The following is a 19,486-nucleotide window of genomic DNA, read 5'->3' as shown; positions in this document are numbered from 1 at the left end:
CAACATTTCAACATATACAAGTCATTCAGATAAAAATTGCTAAATTGTAGTATAAATCGGTTATATTTGCCAATACCAAAAATAGTATAATTACACTAAATGGAATAGGATAAGCTCAATAAAACAATAAAATTTATTATGATATAAAATGAGATAAAAATTACTTACTAAAATAATAAAATATTAAAAATTATTCAAAAAACAATTTAAATCAAATTCCACGTTTAGGCCCCCAGGTACTAAGGTGCGTAAAGAATGAATCCACCTGGATTCTTTCCGGCTAATATCGCGGACTAAATGGCTACCTCTCCACATGGGTTTGTGTTTTTCAATTCCCCAAAATTGGAGATGTGTGGGGTCTCTATTGTGTACACAATAGAGACCCCACACATCTCCAATTTTGGGGAATTGAAAAACACAAACCCATGTGGAGAGGTAGCCATTTAGTCCGCGATATTAGCCGGAAAGAATCCAGGTGGATTCATTCTTTACGCACCTTAGTACCTGGGGGCCTAAACGTGGAATTTGATTTAAATTGTTTTTTGAATAATTTTTAATATTTTATTATTTTAGTAAGTAATTTTTATCTCATTTTATATCATAATAAATTTTATTGTTTTATTGAGCTTATCCTATTCCATTTAGTGTAATTATACTATTTTTGGTATTGGCAAATATAACCGATTTATACTACAATTTAGCAATTTTTATCTGAATGACTTGTATATGTTGAAATGTTGACCAATAGTTTTAATTTTATTAAGGTATCGGAGTAATATTACATTAGAAGTTTTTATTATTATATTATTATTTCTATTATGTATAATGTATCTCTTTACTGCTGTATCAGAGCACTCTCACCTGTTTTCATATGTATACCGCAGTTTGGTTTTCAACAGAATCGTTAATTATATATATAATTATATACACATTTTATTATATATTAACACTAAGTGCACCTTTAAGGTCATGTACTATTAGTGTGACCTCTATGGTGCTATTTCTTTTACCTATTGGCCGTAAATAAGAATGACTATCTATGTGTATTCCCACCAAAACAATGACCGTTCACATAGGAGTCCAACACATAGAGTAGTGCCATATTTATCTACAACAAAATGGCGGCGAACTAACTTCCGGTAAATCTAAAGAAAAATGACCGCCGTCCATTGTAAGCAAAACCATAAGTAAAATGGCCGCTGTAGCACTTCCGGTTTTAATATACAGACGGCCGAGTTTAACAACACACCCATAAGTAAAATGGCGGTTTCAGCATTTCCGGATTCTTTTACATATAAGGACACAGACAACAGCCAATCCGGTTCCCCAGATGAAGACACGTGACGTGTCGTAACGCGTAGGGATTGGCTGGAGCGGCACACAGCTGTCTACACAAGTGAGAGGGCGCTGAGAACGCCAAGCTTCTCATACGTTTTTACTCTGCCTATTTTTATGCTTGTAAATGTAAGAGCATAGATTAAATAAATATCTCCCTTTACTTAAAAACAATAATACACTAGTGGAGCCTTTCTTCTCTCTCCCTCTCCCCTTTTTTTTCTGTGCTTTTTCTCCCCCCCCCCCCCCCGCCTCCCCCCCGCCTCTTCTTCCCCTGGGTCTGAGCTACACTGGAGCGGAGGAATTAAGGAGATAATAAGGAGAACGGAGCAGCAAAAAAGGAGAAATTACCAGACAGGATTCCCAGATTTCAAAAGATATATTACCATAGCTTCATTTCTACTATTTTAAGGTGAGAGTTCTGAGAGACTAAACCAGGAGGCACCACTAAAGGAACTACTTATTTACACATAAAGGCTTACACAGATCCTATTAGAAGGACTTTTCTACCTCTACAACAGCGCCACCTATTTATAAATTTATGAACTGTTTTTCCTCAATTCTACAATGCTGTCACTATTATTTTAAGACACTATATTTGGATGATGTTGGCATTAATTGCAATTAATTTTTGTCATTATTTATTTTTATTTATCCTGTAGATGGGTTGCACTTTATGAATTATTCACAGTCGGTTACACCTATTTTTGATATTTATTCACTTTATTTAATTTTATCAATTTATTTTTTGGTATTGGAGCTAGCTGTCACCTTTTAAGTGTTTTGCTATTTTACCATTTGCACTGATGCACCTTTAACACAGCACCAGCAATCCATCGTTAGTCAGTGTTTATGTTTTATATAGAGATCGTAGATCTTTATCAACATTAACACAGTCATTATTACCTTAATCACTTCTGCCCTTCCCACCCTTTTCACATCACTTTAGTAAATATTGCGCGAAATTCCTATATTATTATTATTTTATTAAGTGGTTGTGTGAACACTTCTATTTTGCAGCAATATTTTATCTTAATTTTAGTTATTTCTATCCACTTTTACCAACACTATCGTGTTATTAGTAATTGTCACATCCACTAGCGCGAAGGAAATTCTAGTATTCATTAGTGGTAGGTTGACTAAAGCACATAATCCCAAAGTAAGTATAGTAACAAGTCCTAGTTGCAATCTCGGAACACCCAATAAGAGCATAGTATGTGACTGGTCTAAACTATTTGGCATGTTCACCAATGCCAGGAGCCTGGCGGACAAGATGGGTGAACTAGAGATACTGTTGTACGAGGAGGATTTGGATTTTGTGGGAATTTCAGAGACCTGGTTCAATAGCTCTCATGATTGGCTGGCAACAATTCAAGGGTATACCCTTTATTGCAGGGCTAGAGAGGGTAAAAAAGGGGCAGGGGTATGCCTATATAGCAAGAATAATGTACAAGTGAATGTGAGAGATGACATCACTAAGGGAGCTAGGGAGGAGGTTGAATCCTTATGGGTAGAGCTTCAAAGGGATGAAGCTAAAGGGAAAAAATTACTGGGAGTATGCTATAGGCCCCCTAACCTGAGGGAGGAGGGGGAGACGGATCTCCTATCACAAGTTGGATTAGCAGCAAGGATGGGAAGTGTTATCATAATGGGGGATTTTAATTATCCAGACATAGACTGGGCAGAGGGAACCACGCATTCATCTAAGGCTCGCCAGTTCTTAAATGTCTTGCGGGACAATTTCATGGTTCAGATGGTAGACGCACCAACTAGAAATGAAGCATTACTGGATCTACTGATTACCAACAATACTGACCTGATGTGGAAATATAGGGCAATTTAGGAAACAGCGATCACAGATCAATTGGCTTCAGTATAAATCACACAAATAGCAAACATAAGGGGAATACAAAGACACTGAATTTCAAAAGAGCCAACTTCCCTAAACTATGAACCTTGTTAGAAGGCATGAATTGGGATCTTAGGAACAAAGAACACAGAGGGGAGATGGGTTTCCTTTAAGAGCATATTAAATAAGGGCATTAGCAAATGCATCCCATTGGCTAATAAATTTAAAAGAGCGAACAAAAGTCCTGGATGGCTTAAGTCCATTGTAAAAATGCATATAAAAGCAAAGGAGAAGGCCTTCAAAAAATACAAGGTTGAGGGATCATCATCAGCATTCAGACTTTATAAAGAATGCAACAAGAAATGTAAGGGTGCAATTAGGGCGGCTAAGATAGAACACGAAAGACACATAGCGGAGGAGAGCAAAAAAAATCCCAAGAAATTCTTTAAGGATGTAAACAGTAAAAAAGGGAGGATAGACCATATTGGCCCCATAAAGAAAGAGAAAGGACATCTGGTTACAAAGGATGTGGAGATGGCGAAGGTATTGAATTTATTCTTCTCCTCAGGCTTCACAAGGGAATCGGGGGGCTTCAGTAACCAAAACTGCAGTGTTTATCCTTATGACACATCACGGGAAGCACCTCCATGGTTAACAGAGGAGAGAATTAAAATTAGACTTGGGGAACTTAACATTAATAAATCACCGGGACTAGATGGCTTGCATCCAAGGGTACTTAGGGAACTCAGTCAAGTAATTGCCAGACCATTGTTCCTAATTTTTACTGACAGTCTACTGACGTGAATAGTACCAGCTGATTGCAGAAAAGCCAATGTAGCACCAATATTTAAAAAGGGCCAAAAATACATCCCTGGGAATTACAGGCCTAAAATCAATAGTATGCAAGCTCTTGGAGGGGATGATAAGGAACTATATACAAGATTTTAGTAACGTGAACGGTATCATTAGCAGTAATCAGCATGCATTCATAAAGAATCGTTCTTGCCAAACCAATCTATTAACCTTCTATGAGGAGGTGAGTTGCCATCTAGATAAAGGAAGGCCCGTAGACGTGGTGTATCCGGATTTTGCAAAAGCATTTGACACAGCTCCCCATAAATGTTTACTGTACAAAATAAGGTCCGTTGGCATGGACCATGGGGTGAGTACATGGATTGAAAACTGGCTACAAGGGTGAGTTCAGTGGGTGGTGATAAATGGGGAGTACTCGGAATGAACAGAGGTGGGTAGTGGGGTCCCCCAGGGTTCTGTGCTGGGACCAATCCTATTTATTTTGTTCATAAACGACCCGGAGGATGGGGTAAAATCCCTGTATTTGCGGGCGATACTAAGCTAAGCAGGGCAATAACTTCTCCGCAGGATGTGGAAACCTTGCAAAAAGATCTGAACAAATGAATGGGGTGGGCAACTACATGTCAAATGAGGTTTAATGTAGAAAAATGTAAAATAATGCATTTGGGTGGCAAAAATATGAATGCAATCTATACACTGGGGGGTGAACCCCTAGTAGATGATAGGCTCAGCAATGCAATACCAAGCTGCTGCTAACAAAGCAAACACAATATTGGCATGCATTAAAAAGGGGATCAACTCCAGAGATAAAACAATAATTCTCCTGTTCTACAAGTCTCTGGTCCGGCCGCACCTAGAGTATGCTGTCCAGTTCTGGGCACTAGTCCTCAGGAAGGATATACTGGAAATGAAGCGAGTACATAGAAGGGCAACTAAGCGAATAAAGGGTCTGGAGGATATTAGTTATGAGGAAAGGTTGCGAGCACTGAACTTATTCTCTCTGGAGAAGAGACGCTTGAGAGGGGATATGATTTCAATGTACAAATACCATACTGGTGACCCCACAATAGGGATAAAACTTTTTTGCCGAAGGGAGTTTAACAAGACATGTGGCCACTCATTAAAATTAGAAGAAAAGAGGTTTAACATTAAACTACGTAGAGGGTTATTTACTGTAAGAGCGGCAAGGATGTGGAATTCCCTTCCACAGGCGGTGGTCTCAGCGGGGTGCATCAATAGTTTCAAAAAACTATTAGATAAGCATCTGAACGACTGCAACATACAGGGATATACAATGTAATACTGACATATAATCACACACATAGGTTGGACTTGATGGACTAGTGTCTTTTTTCAACCTCACCTACTATGTAACTATGTAAAATGACGTGTAGAATTAAAGATATAAATTAAGATAACTTCATAAGTTGCCAACCATTAACAGTAGAGATAACAGTACCAGCAATACAATGCCCAGTCACAATTACAGTAATACCCCTATCTCTGTATAGGCAACAGTGAAATGTTTAGTTGTTATAGAATAAAGGAATCATTCAAAGTACTCACTGGAGATGAGATGCCAGAATCACAGCTTTGCGGCAGAGTTCTTCTTTTACTTGACAGTATTGGTAAAGGTGTGTTAGTTTCACTGAGATCAGAGCAGTGTGATGAGTAGGATTTAGAAAAGCTGTTGCTGCTCGTGTTCACACCTGAGGAGCTAAAGAGATAATATTTTAAACAGAGCATGGAAATCACGAGCTGTGCTTCATTTGGCCTTATATTCCTACCACACTGATTTGTTTCACAAACAGATGTTATTCCTTTGTTAATACACAGAAGCTCATTACTTAAAAGTTAGTTTGGATTATAAAATGCTGTTGAATATGGAAATGGCTGATAGCTATGAAGCAGTGACTTTATCTTTTTTGGTGTCACTGCACATGAATATACAGCCTCTGCCTATGGCTTTGGGCCTTGTTCTGAGCGGCTTTGAAATACTCCTAAAGAAAGACAGCAATGAAGGTGACTGGATCTTTCGAGTGCAACCAGGGACAAACAACAAAGCAAAGCCTTTGCTATGAGCTTGTGTGTGTTGACTCAGTTTGGCTCAATCCAAAACAATGTATCCATTTAAATCTTAACAATCAATTTATGTGTCCCTGTGAAGCCCATAGGACCCTAAGCCCAGTTTGTACACAGAACCTCAACTGTGAATCTTAAGTTCTTTCCAAGTCAAGAATAACCCTAGTCTCTCTGTCTTTAAACCTTCCACTTGTCATTCTACTGTTAAATGCCTTTACAGCTCCTTGAGATTCTGGCAGTTAAATAATAGCAGTGAAGATTAGAAATACTGTATGAATGATGGGGCTCAACTCATAAGAAAGCCCTTTGTACAGTATCAATTTAATGCATTTTACATTGTCCTAATTAATTAACCCAATGGATTCTCATTCATAATTACCAGAGCCATAGCGTGAACATGGGTAGCTAAATGTCCTACTGAGGAGAGCAAGTGGCAAAAGATACAACTGTTCTCAACTTTGGGTGATCTTACTTTCTGACTCAAACAGATACAGCTCTGGCACGGTGACAGGTTTGCTCACTTTCCAGTGGCCAAAATGATCAAATCGGTTGCAGAATATTTCAAACATGTGACAAGATGTAATGAGCCTTTTATATACCAGAAGGTACTGGGTATCTAGCTGATATTAGCTTCTACACAGCCTATTAGTTAAAAGTGATGCAAATTATAACACTTGTATTTATTGGGCTGCTTACAGGGCCCCTACTTCAGTGCAAAAATCGGGGGAACTTGTCCTTGTCTTTTATTGGCACCTCTCTTCTCAATAGAATAAATACTTTGTACACACCACTGTGTGCATGTGTCTTTTGCATTCACTGGTAGTAAGACACCTCTGCATCTGCTATCCTTTTTGTACTTTTTAGATCTACCTACAAAAGTTAAACTGACTATAGACATGACATGATAGCTGCCCTATCCAGACATATTTGACAATTATACGTAACAATCTGATGACTATGGAAATCCAAAAACACCACTAACCAGCCAATCTCTGTGGGAACATTCCATTTGGAAGGTTACAATGCCTGCCCTGACCTTGATGGCTGTAATGCCCCGTACACACGGTCGGATTTTCCGATGGAAAATGTCCGATCGGAGCGTGTTGTCGGAAATTCCGACCATGTGTGGGCTCCATCGGACATTTTCCATCGGATTTTCCGACACACAAAGTTAGAGAGCAGGAGATAAAATTTTCCGACAACAAAATCCGTTGTCGGAAATTCCGATCGTGTGTACACAAATCCGACGGACAAAGTGCCACGCATGCTCAGAATAAATAAAGAGATGAAAGCTATTGGCCACTGCCCCGTTTATAGTCCCGACGTACATGTTTTACGTCACCACGTTTAGAACGATCGGATTTTCCGACAACTTTGTGTGACCGTGTGTATGCAAGACAAGTTTGAGCCAACATCCGTCGGAAAAAATCCTAGGATTTTGTTGTCGGAATGTCCAAACAAAGTCCGACCGTGTGTACACCCTATAAGTGTTTTCAGCAATGTCTGCCCGTGCTGAATATATTTTTGCCCTTCTTTCTTCCAAGCTGTACATTGAGCATTTTGACAGCAGAGGTGGTGAAAGGTAATCATACTATGCTGTACTCTCAAATGCCCTTTAAAATGCCACTTATAGCACTCAAGGTGCTCTGGTTAATCCTTGTCTCACAGCAATATAAGGGTGCAGGCTGTCTTATGCTTAATCCAGAACGCATTGAAGTATGAGGGGGTTAAAGGTGCCTCACACCGCTAGCTCAACAGGTGATGAGAAATATGAACAGCCCCATCCATGAGCTCCTCCTGAGCCCCACCTCTGATGCATTTCACCCCGCCCAACGGGGCTTAATCATAGAGAATAGAGAGCATTCATGATTATGCCATAGTCATTTTAAGAAAAATTGTTTACAGTATCCGCACTAAAGTCTAAGTTCAAGTAAATGCTTTTGGTCTACAGCCTACATTTAGTTAAAATTAAAAGAAAAAAAATCAGCATAATGCCGCGTACACACGAGCAGACTTTACGGCAGAATTGGTCCGGCAGACTTTTCAATTGACTTTCCGAATGAACGGACTTGCCTACACACGATCAACCAAAGTCTGAAGGATTCGTACGTGATGACGTACGACCGACTAAAAAAAGGAAGTTCGTAGCCAATAGCTGCCCTAGCGTCGGTTTTTGTCCGTCGGACTAGCACACAGACGAGCAGACTTTTCAACTGGACTCGAGTCTGTCGGAAAGATTTGAAACATGTTTCATTTCTAGGTCCGTCAAACTTTTGGGAAAAAAAAGTCCGCTGGAGCCCACACACGATCGAATTATCCGACAGACTCCGGTCCGCCGGACCAAGTCTGCGGTAAAGTCCGCTCGTGTGTACGCGGCATAAGAGACAGTACTTGCATTCAAAGAGAAGTGTCCTTTGTGCTGCTGATTTAGTTAAAATCCAAAGTCCCCCCATCCCTTCCCTATACCCTTGTAGATGTGATCTTCTGATTATTAGAGCCAAGGAACTGATATATAAATTGAGGAGGCAGACCTTTCATTTAGCAGCATGTCCTCCATTCATACTGTAGATCTAATTTAAAGTGATACTAAAGTCAAATTGTTTTGTGTAAAAATAACAAGCATGTGTACTTACCTGCTCTGTGAAGTGGTTTTGCACAGAGCAGCCCAGATCATCCTCTTTTTGGGTCCCTCGCCAGCATTCCTGGCCCCTCTCACCTGTTCAATGCCCCCACAGCAAGCAGCTTGCTATGGGGGCACTTGAGCCGAGCCACAGCTTTGTGTGTTCATTCAGACATGGAGCCATGCCCAGTCCCGCCCCCTCTCTCTCCTCATTGGCTCACCTTGACTGACAGCAGTGAGAGCAAATGACGCTTCGCTGCTGTCTCAGCCAGATGGAGATGCCAGATGGGGATGGATGTCTAGATGGGGCTTAAGTAAGTATTAGAGGGGCTGATGCACACAGGAGGCTTTTTATCTTAATGCACAGAATGCATTAAGATAAAAAAAACCTTCTGCCTTTACAACCACTTTAATGTATGGAAGCTATAGTACAGCTTCTATGAATGAAAGGGACAGAAAGGCAGGCATTGTCAATACTTTTGATGAGTGCCTGTGATAGATTCGGACAATTATATTAACGCTCAACAGCATTGGAAGATTACCACTGCCGGGGTATTGGGGGGGGGGTAGAGGACTTTGGATTTTAACTAAGGCTATAGACACGTGACCGTGACAGGCTGAATGTACCAAGTTGATCAATCAACTTGAAAACAACCAGCCTGCCGGATTCACTTGCGATTATCGATAGCAGCTGCTATAGCCGCTAGCAATAATCACTGTCTTCTCCCGGCGGGGACAGCTTCCCCCACCTGCCCCTGCTGGGAGCAGACAATTTCTTGACAGGAGGGATTCCCCTATCAGCACCGTCTGTGTTGATGGGGGAATCGTGCAAATTTCTTTTTTGCAACCCGCGGTTGCAGGAAACAATTTAGCACCGTCTATGGCCTGCATAAGAGACCAGCCAGCAGCACAAGGGACATTTCTTATTTAATTCAGGTACTCTCCCTTGTGCTGATTCTTAAGAAAAAAAAATGACTAAGCTTTAATGTAAGTCAGCACTGTACATTTTCAGCAATACATAACACAGTCACAGGTTTAAGGTTTATTCTTAATCCAGTTTATATCAATTTTGTCTAGGTTGTCTCTGAAAGGGATTATTGAATGAAATACCATATTACCGATTAAAGAACACATAAAAGAACCAGTGAAGGGAAGAATACAAAAGAATTCTCATCGGGTGGCTCAAACGTGACCTAATTGCTTGCCATTTATGTTTTTTGCTCTGCTGTGCATGTTTTGTTATGTTTTTTTTTTTTTAATCCATGAACAGTAGAACCCCAAAAACCATACACAATCAAAATGGAGAACAAATTGCTAGGGCTCATAAGAGGTTTGAACATCCTACATCATCTTCCATTATGTGACTGCTGGGTGCAGGTGAAACTAAAGGACAGAAAGCAATCTTTGATTTTTATGGAGTGACACCCACAGCAGTTACTTAGAAAGCCTTAAAAACAGATCAAAGCCACACAGCACACCTCAGCATGTCATATTGCTGTTATCTGTCTATTTTTAAATGTCTGTGTCCTAGCTGTGATGGATTAGCAGCTTTAGTTTCCTGCGGGATAGCAAGGCATGGCTGGAAATGTTTAATCCCCCTGAAAAAAAAAAAAAACCCTGAAATCTGTCTAATGATTGTGTTTACAGCCAGTGAAATCTTTTAAACAGCTGTAAAGGATAAGTCACTGTGCCCTCACTCTGTTGTATATCCTAATCATAAGCATCATAGAAGGTGGTCATTTCACAATCTTAATGCTTTGTCCAGATTAAAGTGATATTCACATTTGCCCCTTCTAACATGACTTTCTTCTTCAATAAGGATTTTCTCAAGACAGAAGCAGCCAATCAGTTTTCTTAGGGAAAGGGCTATTTATTGTGATAATGATTTTTAAATTACCCATAAAATTATCCAAAACAAATTGTCATAGTAATTGTCTTTTTACATAAGCCAACTATCATGATTGCTGAATATGCTTAAAACCTACAATTTAAAAATCCACAGTGAGATTAGTTATTTACACGATGTGTAATTCACACTTTTTGGCTTAAAGTGGACCTATCATCAATACACATTTTACTGGAATCAAAAGGGCTCCTATCACTTTTGGCAAAAAAGATCGTGATTTTGCACGATTTGACAAAAAACTATTCATAGTTGCTTTATGTGACATTAATCCTGGACAAAGTTCATATGGTCGCTGGTCGCAAAGAGTATTATTAGTGTTTCACTAAAGACTATGTAGAGTTGATTTTTTAAATCAGACCTATCATGTCTGGGAGACTTATGCCCCATACACACGATCGGATTTTCCGACAACAAAACCGTGGATTTTTTTCCGAAGGATGTTGGCTCAAACTTGTCTTGCATACACACGTTTACACAAACGTTGGCCCAAAATTTAGAACGTGGGAACGCGGTGACGTACAAGACGTAGTTCAATAACCAGTGGGGCTCCTTCTGCTTGATTCAGAGCATGCGTGAACTTTTGTGCGAGGGACTTGTGTACACCCGATCGGAATTGCCGACAACAAGTTTTGCAGAAATTCTGACAGCAAATGTTCGATGGAGCATACACACGGTCGGACTTTCCGACAACAGGCTCACATCGAACATTTCCCATCGGAAATTCCGATCACGTGTACGCGGCTTTACAGTATTATAAATCAGAAAGGCACAAAGCACTAAGGGGTTGATTTAAATGGAGAGCAGATTTTGGATGCCCTCTTTCTGTTATACTCCACTAGGTTACACACACTGCAGCATGTATTTAACAGCCCATTCATAAAATGTAGGTTGTAGTTTGGAGCCTGCAGTACCCAAATAAGTTCCCTCTCAGCAAAACATGAATTCTGCTTCTTCCCTTGAAAAAACAGTACTGCCAGCACCACATTGGGAGAGAGATAAAGGCCGAACTAGATTGCCCCCAAAGTGAAACTACTGAATGGTGCTTGTGGAGCCAAGGGTTTGATAATAAAGAAACTTCTGCCTAAAGGTGATTGTTGAATGAATGGAAATGGAGATTGATTACAGCACTATATAACAATAATGAAGCACAGAACTTATAGAGAGGAGGCGCTATTCCCAGAGGACCCATGCCATAAGTACAAAGTGACACTTTTTTTTTTAGTCCTGACGACACTTAAGAAGCTGAGACAGTGGCAGACAATCACACTTTTCCAACTAAATGTAATATTCCCTGTACAGGAGCAAGGAGAGGAATCTGAATGAAAGAGATAAGTAAATGACAGTAAAAGACAGACCATCCCCTAACAACTTATATGGCATAAATACTAAGGTTGCTTTTAGACACAAATGACATGCATGTGCAAATAATATGATGTGCATTCCACCTACAATAACATTGAGACCCTACTGTTTAGAGGCTCATTTAAGAGAACTAAGGAGGATCTAGTGCATTATATACATACAAATCTATTTTGAGATGTCTTGTTTTGAGTTTAAGTGGCATTGTTAAGGGGTGGCTATTGAGGCTGGAGCCCCAAATCTGGGACCCATAGCCCCGAGTCCAGGGTCGGCCCTACTGTGAGAGAGTCGAAGGCTGCCGAACACAGCGCTTCCCGCACAGCCGCGGCACTCTCACTGAGTCTGCACTTCGTGCTTCAGTGACACAGCAAGAGCCAGGAGATCAGTGTGAGAGTCACTCTCCTCCCTTGCTCCACCCATATCATAGAGGCGGGAGGAACTTTCTCACATGAATCTCTCCTAAGCTGGTAAGTGCAGACCCAGCCTCTCTGTATATACCCAGCCTATCTTCTGTATATCCAGCCTATCTTCTGTATAACCAGACTCTCTGTATATACCAGCCTATCTGTATATACCCAGCTTATCTTCTGTATACCCAGCCTCTCTGTATATACCCAGCCTCTCTGTATACCCAGCCTCTCTGTATATACCAGTCTCTCTGTATATACCCAGCCTCTCTGTATACCCAGCCTCTCTGTATATACCAGCATCTCTGTATACACCCACCCTCTCTGTATATACCCAGCCTCTCTGTATACACAATCCGCATCTGGTGGCAGGTGACATGACAAGCTCTCTGGTGACCCTGATGTAATGAGGGGGGCTTTGGGGTCCCTTATGTAATAATATATATATATGTGTATATATATATATATATATATATATATATATATATATACACACACACAAATACACGTATATTATATACATGTGTATGCCCACCTAAGCGTATGACTCTCTTTACTTCGCTGCTATGGGCTCTAGCCCCAGATCTTTTGTGGACCTAGCAATGCCCCTGCTTGAGTACATATGGTAGCAATAGCGACAGTGGGTTACACTTAAAAATATATGCACGCTGGGGTAAAATATAGCTTAAGAACCTTTTTTTTTTAAATCTGATTTTATTTAGACAGTTTATATATATAATATATATATATATATATCTCCGGACAAAAGAAACAAACAGTATCCACAAAAGACTTCTGGTACATTAGACATAATTATGCTTCGGTATTACAGATTACAACCAGATAGGATCAGCTTAAAAACCCAGAAAGGCACTTCCAAACCAAAAAAAAGAGTAGGGCACATATATTCTATCCATTGGGACCTAATGTCATTAAGCTTTCGCATGGATTTACTAAGATAGTAAGTGTTCTTTTCATAACAAATATACTTATTAAGATCTGTTATCCATTCAGAAAGAGTGGGCAGTCGAGGCGAGATCCATTTAAGTACAATTAGTCTGTGAGCTATGAAAAATGCTCCAGAAACTGTAAGCACAAAATTTTGGTCAATTGAGGATGAATCAATATACCCGAGCAAACAGATAAGGGGGCAGCCGAGAGGTTAATCCCTAGGAGGCCATTAAGAATCCCTACTACCTTGGCCCAATATCTCCTCAATTTGGGACAGTGCCACAAAAGATGGATAAGGGATCCTGGAGAGGGACCACACCTGGCACAACACAGATCATCTCTCACACCTATATTGTACAGAAATTAGGAGGTTCTGTAGACCCTGTGCAAAATAAATATTTGTGTGAGCATGTGGAAATGGATAAAGACACCGTCTGAAGGGACTGCAGGACATTTTCCCAAAAAATTACCAGAAATGAGGCCCATATCCCTCTCCCATCAAGTTTTACATAACAGAGGACATTTTTAAAATAAAGCAGTTTAGCAGTGCAAGCTAGGTATCTGAGATCAATCTCTTATTGGGGGTGGATAGTGTCAATGATAGACATGGGGGAAGACAGAAGCCAAGTTGGACTGGGCTTGGATAGTATACCTGAGTTGGAGATATTGGTAAAACCATTTAGGGTTGAGGGCAAACTCTTCCATTAGTTGTGTATGGGACCTTAATGTACCATTGTCATATAAATGTGCCAAAATACTATGAGAACACTAATAATTTGTAATGTTTTCAGGTAAAAAATCCTTTTGAAGAAGACTTGGGAATTTGGCTGCATACAATTATATTTAGATTGCTCTATCCTTGTGTATAGCCACACAAATTAATAAATTAGCAGTAAAATATATAGCTGAATATGGATCAAGTCTGCCTTTACTACTTCTCTTAGATGGTAAAAATCTATAAACCCTTAAAGTGGAGAATAAAAGAGGATACAGAAGAAAATAAGAAATATTGTATACAAATTTTTTATGTTTTCATATGCAGCCAGCAGGTGGAGCTCCAGGCTCCTTTTCACATCTTTCTATGCTTTTCTTAGACTTTCTGTTTACAGAGCTCGATTTACATACACAACTCAGGGTCAGAGCAGTGACTTATCTCCCTTCACCCCTTCTTGTCTGCCTCTTTGTTATAGAGCACTTCAGTTAGAGGCAGATTTGAAAAATTAAGGTTTTTATAAAAATACTAAAACAGTTATAAAACATAAGTTTAAAAAAGTATAAACTTTTAAAAAAATTGTACGCAATGAAACAGATGACACAGTGTATAATTTTGCATATATACGGTATAGTATTATCTGCCCTAAAAGCGTGGGCTGTGCATTACATGCATATAATTATGAAGTGCACAGCATTACTAAGAACAAGGAAATTATTTATTGGGACACATTCATGAAGTATTGTAGTACCAGATCTCGCCAGTAGGTCATGCTGCAGCCGTGAACTGTAATTGCAGATCAATGGCATGGAAGACACACAGGTCCTGCTGGAAGAGGATGTCCAGTAAGGATATTTCTACTTTTGTTTAAAGAAGACATCCACCCCTATGAGATTCTTGAAGTCTATGTGGACTATATTTGTCCCAAGAGACTGTCACAACATAGGTGCATCCAGACTTATTTTGGGTGCAGTCACTGTTCCTGAACAAAGGAATGTGGTACATTTTGCAGTCTTTATTCAAAAAGACTGCAGGTGAATTTCTCTATTTGTAGTGTAGTAGGAAACAGATTTTGCAAGTGTGTTTGTACTCTAATGTGTTTCCTCAAATCCCTAGCTAAAACACAAAATCCATGTCTACAGTAACAATACAGAATCAGCTTGATATTTCTGTACTTCAATTTACATCTTATGTGCCGGAAAATGCCTGACCTAAAAACCGCAGATGCTACTTTTATTGCAGCTTTAATTTTCATAGTTATTATGATTTAGCCCTGTGCCATAATCTAGTAATATACTTTACTCTCCAAAATAAAATACATATACTGTGGGAATACAGCAGTCTCCATGCAGCACTGCAACATGCATTTTTCATAAGTGTCCTCTTTTAAAGTGAAGGTCTACTAACCTATGCAAATGATGCGATCCTAAGATTATAGCGTAAAAGTAAACCGGTGACAGAGAAACGTAATTCGTTTTTAGATAGCTTAAAATTTACATTATACAGCATTTTAAAGCAAAATGCTGGCTTTCAGAAGCAATACAGCGAATTATGTGAAAAAATACTCTCACTGCAATATGTTACTGTGCACTTTGCAACAAGTGATTATGATTGCATTTGGAAATTTTACAATTAGACCCCAATGTATAGCACTGATGTCCATTTGGTATAAAATTATCCATAATGCCAATTTTATTATACACATTTAATGTCACATTATTTCAAGGCCATTCAGAACTAGATGTAATGGAATTGCATAGCTCAAAATGATAACATTGTATTTTTACATTGTGGAGTGCAATTAGTGGTTATTAAGGGATAATGCTGCACCCAAGGCCAGCCAGCACAAAATAGATTTAGCTGTACAATAAAGAAACATAATTCTGAGGTCTTTTAAATGGCACATGTCTTCAAGAAATGATTTCAATCCATTGCCAAACTCATTTAAAAGTGCTCATATAAGAAATATACCCAAATAAGCCGGCTTCTAAAGTTTAATTTAATTAGATGGAACATTCAGTTACAAAAAAGCTGTTTTTAAGCTAATTTCAGTCTCTATCAGCTGTTCAGGTCTCTGTGCACTTTTGAAAAAGACACTTAATCCTGTAACAGTAGACTGTCTTTCAGTTGTCCTCCGAAAGGACAGCAGACACGCAAGCTGCAATAGTTTGTCTGTAACTCTTACCTTTCTGACATGACTTCATGTGGTCAGTCCCCTGACTGTGTGTCTAGAAATGTAGCATTCATTTGTGGAGGGTCTTTGTCTTCACCTTTGCAGATCCCCAGCTTCCGGCATTGTGCAGTTTCTGTGGAATATTTAGGATGGCTCCATGGATCTAGTTTCTCCAGGAACACTATCTGTTACCTAGTAACACACCGTCACTTCCGCTGCCCAGGTTTCCATATGACTCCTTATTGAAGAGCTCATCTTTTCAATACAATGCCATCAATTGGCTACTTTATTTTGGTTGAAAATGAAAGATGCTTGTAAATGGCAAAACATAATAAGGCAAGATAAAAAGCTCTCTGAAATGTGATAAAGGGAAAAACTTACCTATTACAAAATAGAATAAAAAAAACTAGACTAAACTAGAGTATTTCAGATGAACAACCACCTATAGCCATTGCCCTTGATTCCTCCACATTGTAACACAGATTTTCACACACCTCTTCTAAACAAGACTATGTCATTGCTAGACCCCGGTCTTGCTCTTATGTTATTATGTCAACTTTGGTTACAGCAAAGATTTTTGGTAGATTGCACTACTTAAATTGTCTAAAATTTTCCATGGTTAATCACTTTGATTGTAAAGTTTGTATAGCAATGGTACAGAAGACAAAGACAATTCAATATAGGAGGATATTGAAATGAAAAATGAGTTGCTAGCTAAGATGATCTTTCAGAGGAAAAAGCAGCGCATCATGAGACCCTATAAAATATGATAGCTACTCATATGTATTAAATATCCCTAATGGATAAGGGACAATTTTACTCCCAATCCACGTGTCAATTCATAAATCTGAGTAGAAGAATGATATACCACATGCATCACAATGTTGTAAATAAATGCAGTTAAAATCATCTACGTGACATGATCAAAGAAATGTCCCTGGGAGAGTTCATATCAACAAGGATTCTCTAGAGAAATATTGATGTTGATCACGAGGTATTCACATTATTGAAAAAAGTCTTTCCTTTGTTAATTTGTGATTAAAAACAAGGAAACACAGCAGAAAAGGTGATTAGTGATAGAAAGATTCCTCCACCTGGGAAATGACTGCCTCTTACCAGCTATACTGATCTCTTTTTTAAGGAGATCACGTCTGCTTTGAGCTTATAACCCAGCCAAGGTCTCTGTTGTTGTCCACCAGATGGCACCTCTCCTCCTCTTATATCACCCCTGGGTATCTCATGGTTATCAGTTGGCCATAATAAAAAGAAAAGCTTACATAGTGTAAAACTGTAACCATTTAATTGTTTCATAAAAAAGATTGCACTTACAAAGTGTTCAGAAGGTTGTAGCATATAAAAAATATCTCGAGCCGGCCGGTTCTCGGATGATCGCCCGTTGCTTCCGGGACTTCGTGTTATATTGGTGACGTCAGTTTTCGTCAACCTCCCTACAACCTTCGCAACACTTTGTAAGTGCAATCTTTTTATGAAACAATTAAATGGTTACAGTTTTACACTATGCAAGCTTTTCTTTTTAATATGGCCAACTGATGACCGTGAGATACCCAGGGGTGATATATGAGGAGGAGAGGTGCCATTTGGTGGACAACAACAGAGACCTTGGCTGGGTTATAAGCTCAAAGCGGATGTGATCTCCTTAAAAAAGAGATCAGTGTAGCTGGTAAGAGGCAGTCATTTCCCGGGTGGAGGAATCTTTCTATCACTAATCACCTTTTTTGCGGTGTTTCCTTGTGTTCAACATCAATATTTCTCTAGAGAATCCTTGTTGATATGAACTCTCCCAGGGACATTTCTTTGATCATGTCAGGTAGATGATTTTAACTGCATTTATTTACAACATTGTGATGCATGTGGTATATCATTCTTCTACTCAGATTTATGAATTGACACGTGGATTGGGAGTAAAATTGTCCCTTATCCATTAGGGATATTTAATACATATGAGTAGCTATCATATTTTATAGGGTCTCATGATGCGCGGCTTTTTCCTCTGAAATATATGTATTGTGTGTCTCTCACGTTTAAGCTGCAGCTGGACCTAGCGGTTATTTTTATATTTTACATTTCAGACAGCGCTGTATTTCCACTTGAAACAGCTAAAATGATCTGCAGGTCTTACAGTGGTATATTAAAGCCATGAATATCTATGTACTCTATGGTAGGTTTTCTACATATCAAACAATAAGCTTACTTAATAAGCCCTCCTGTCCCTTCTGTATTGAACTGTACTGTAACTGTGCTGTCCCCCCCTCTACATTTTAAAGCTCTGTGTAAACTGTTGGCGCTATATAAATTGTGTATAATAATAATAATAATACTTATATTTACTTATCTTTCAAACTATCTATCTATCTATCTATCTATCTATCTATCTATCTATCTATCTATCTATCTATCTTTCTATCTATCTAACTATCTATCTCTCTAAATCCCTCTATATTTCTCTGTCTTCTTTCATTCTGTCTCCCTGGTTGACCATCATCTCTTGACTAAATGATTTGTCAACTTCGGCCTTAATAACAACCCTTAAAATAATAACATGGACTGCTTGACATTGGTTTAGTTGGCCACAGCAGCTATTTTATTTACAATTTAGAAATGCAACCAGGAGGGGACCTTTGGGTGTCCTCAGCCACACCATCTGCTTTACTGTACTGCTATTACCTGCCCTATTAGACACCAAGTGCACCCTCTGGACAAGTGGGTTCACAGCCCCTGGATATACAGGCATACTCCACTTTTAAGTACACAATGGGGTTTATTTACTAAAGCTGGAAAGTGCAAAATCAGGCTCACTTCTGCATAGAAACCAATGAGCTTCCAGGTTTTATTACCAAAGCTTAATTGAACAAGCTGGAGTTAGAAGCTCATTGGTTTCTATGCAGAAGTGAGCCTGATTTCGCACTTTCCAGCTTTAGTAAATAAACCCCATTGTGTACTTAAAAGTGGGGTATGCCTGTATCCTGTTACTGTGCTGTGCCTTCTGAAGATGTTTAGCTGTTACTGCCTTTTGCTATTCAATTCTGTATACGTCTCATGACAACTTTGGCTTATATACAGTATGTGAGATGTACGTAGTAAGAAGGTATTTACTAATTATTAGCTAACTTTGACTTAAGGCATGGGGGTTAATTTACTAAAGGTAAATAGGCTGTTCACTTTATAAGGAAAGTTGGAATTATCCCCAGAGCTTGGTGAATGTGGGGAAATTTCATTTTGCGAATAATAGCCAATCCCATGTAAGGAAATTAAAAAAAA

The 19,486-nt window shown here is 39.1% G+C and overlaps 1 protein-coding gene across 1 annotated transcript in view; it reads right to left on the bottom strand.

Annotated features, from left to right (window-relative positions):
• Nucleotides 1-16,384, bottom strand: part of LOC141141465 (uncharacterized) — a 63,031-nt gene extending 46,647 nt beyond the window's left edge. The window contains exons 1-2 of the mRNA XM_073629092.1: nt 16,220-16,384; nt 5,564-5,714 (exon numbers count right to left, since the gene is read on the bottom strand). Coding sequence (XP_073485193.1) covers nt 5,564-5,714; nt 16,220-16,230 — 162 coding nt within the window. The 5' untranslated portion in view covers nt 16,231-16,384. The remainder of the gene's footprint in view (nt 1-5,563; nt 5,715-16,219) is intronic.
• Between the last annotated feature and the right edge of the window lie 3,102 nt (nt 16,385-19,486).

The sequence above is a fragment of the Aquarana catesbeiana genome, linkage group LG04 (assembly GCF_042186555.1).
Source record: "Aquarana catesbeiana isolate 2022-GZ linkage group LG04, ASM4218655v1, whole genome shotgun sequence".
Classification (NCBI taxonomy): domain Eukaryota; kingdom Metazoa; phylum Chordata; class Amphibia; order Anura; family Ranidae; genus Aquarana; species Aquarana catesbeiana.
Note: the sequence above shows the minus strand (reverse complement) of the source record. Positions and strands in the feature narration are given on the sequence as shown.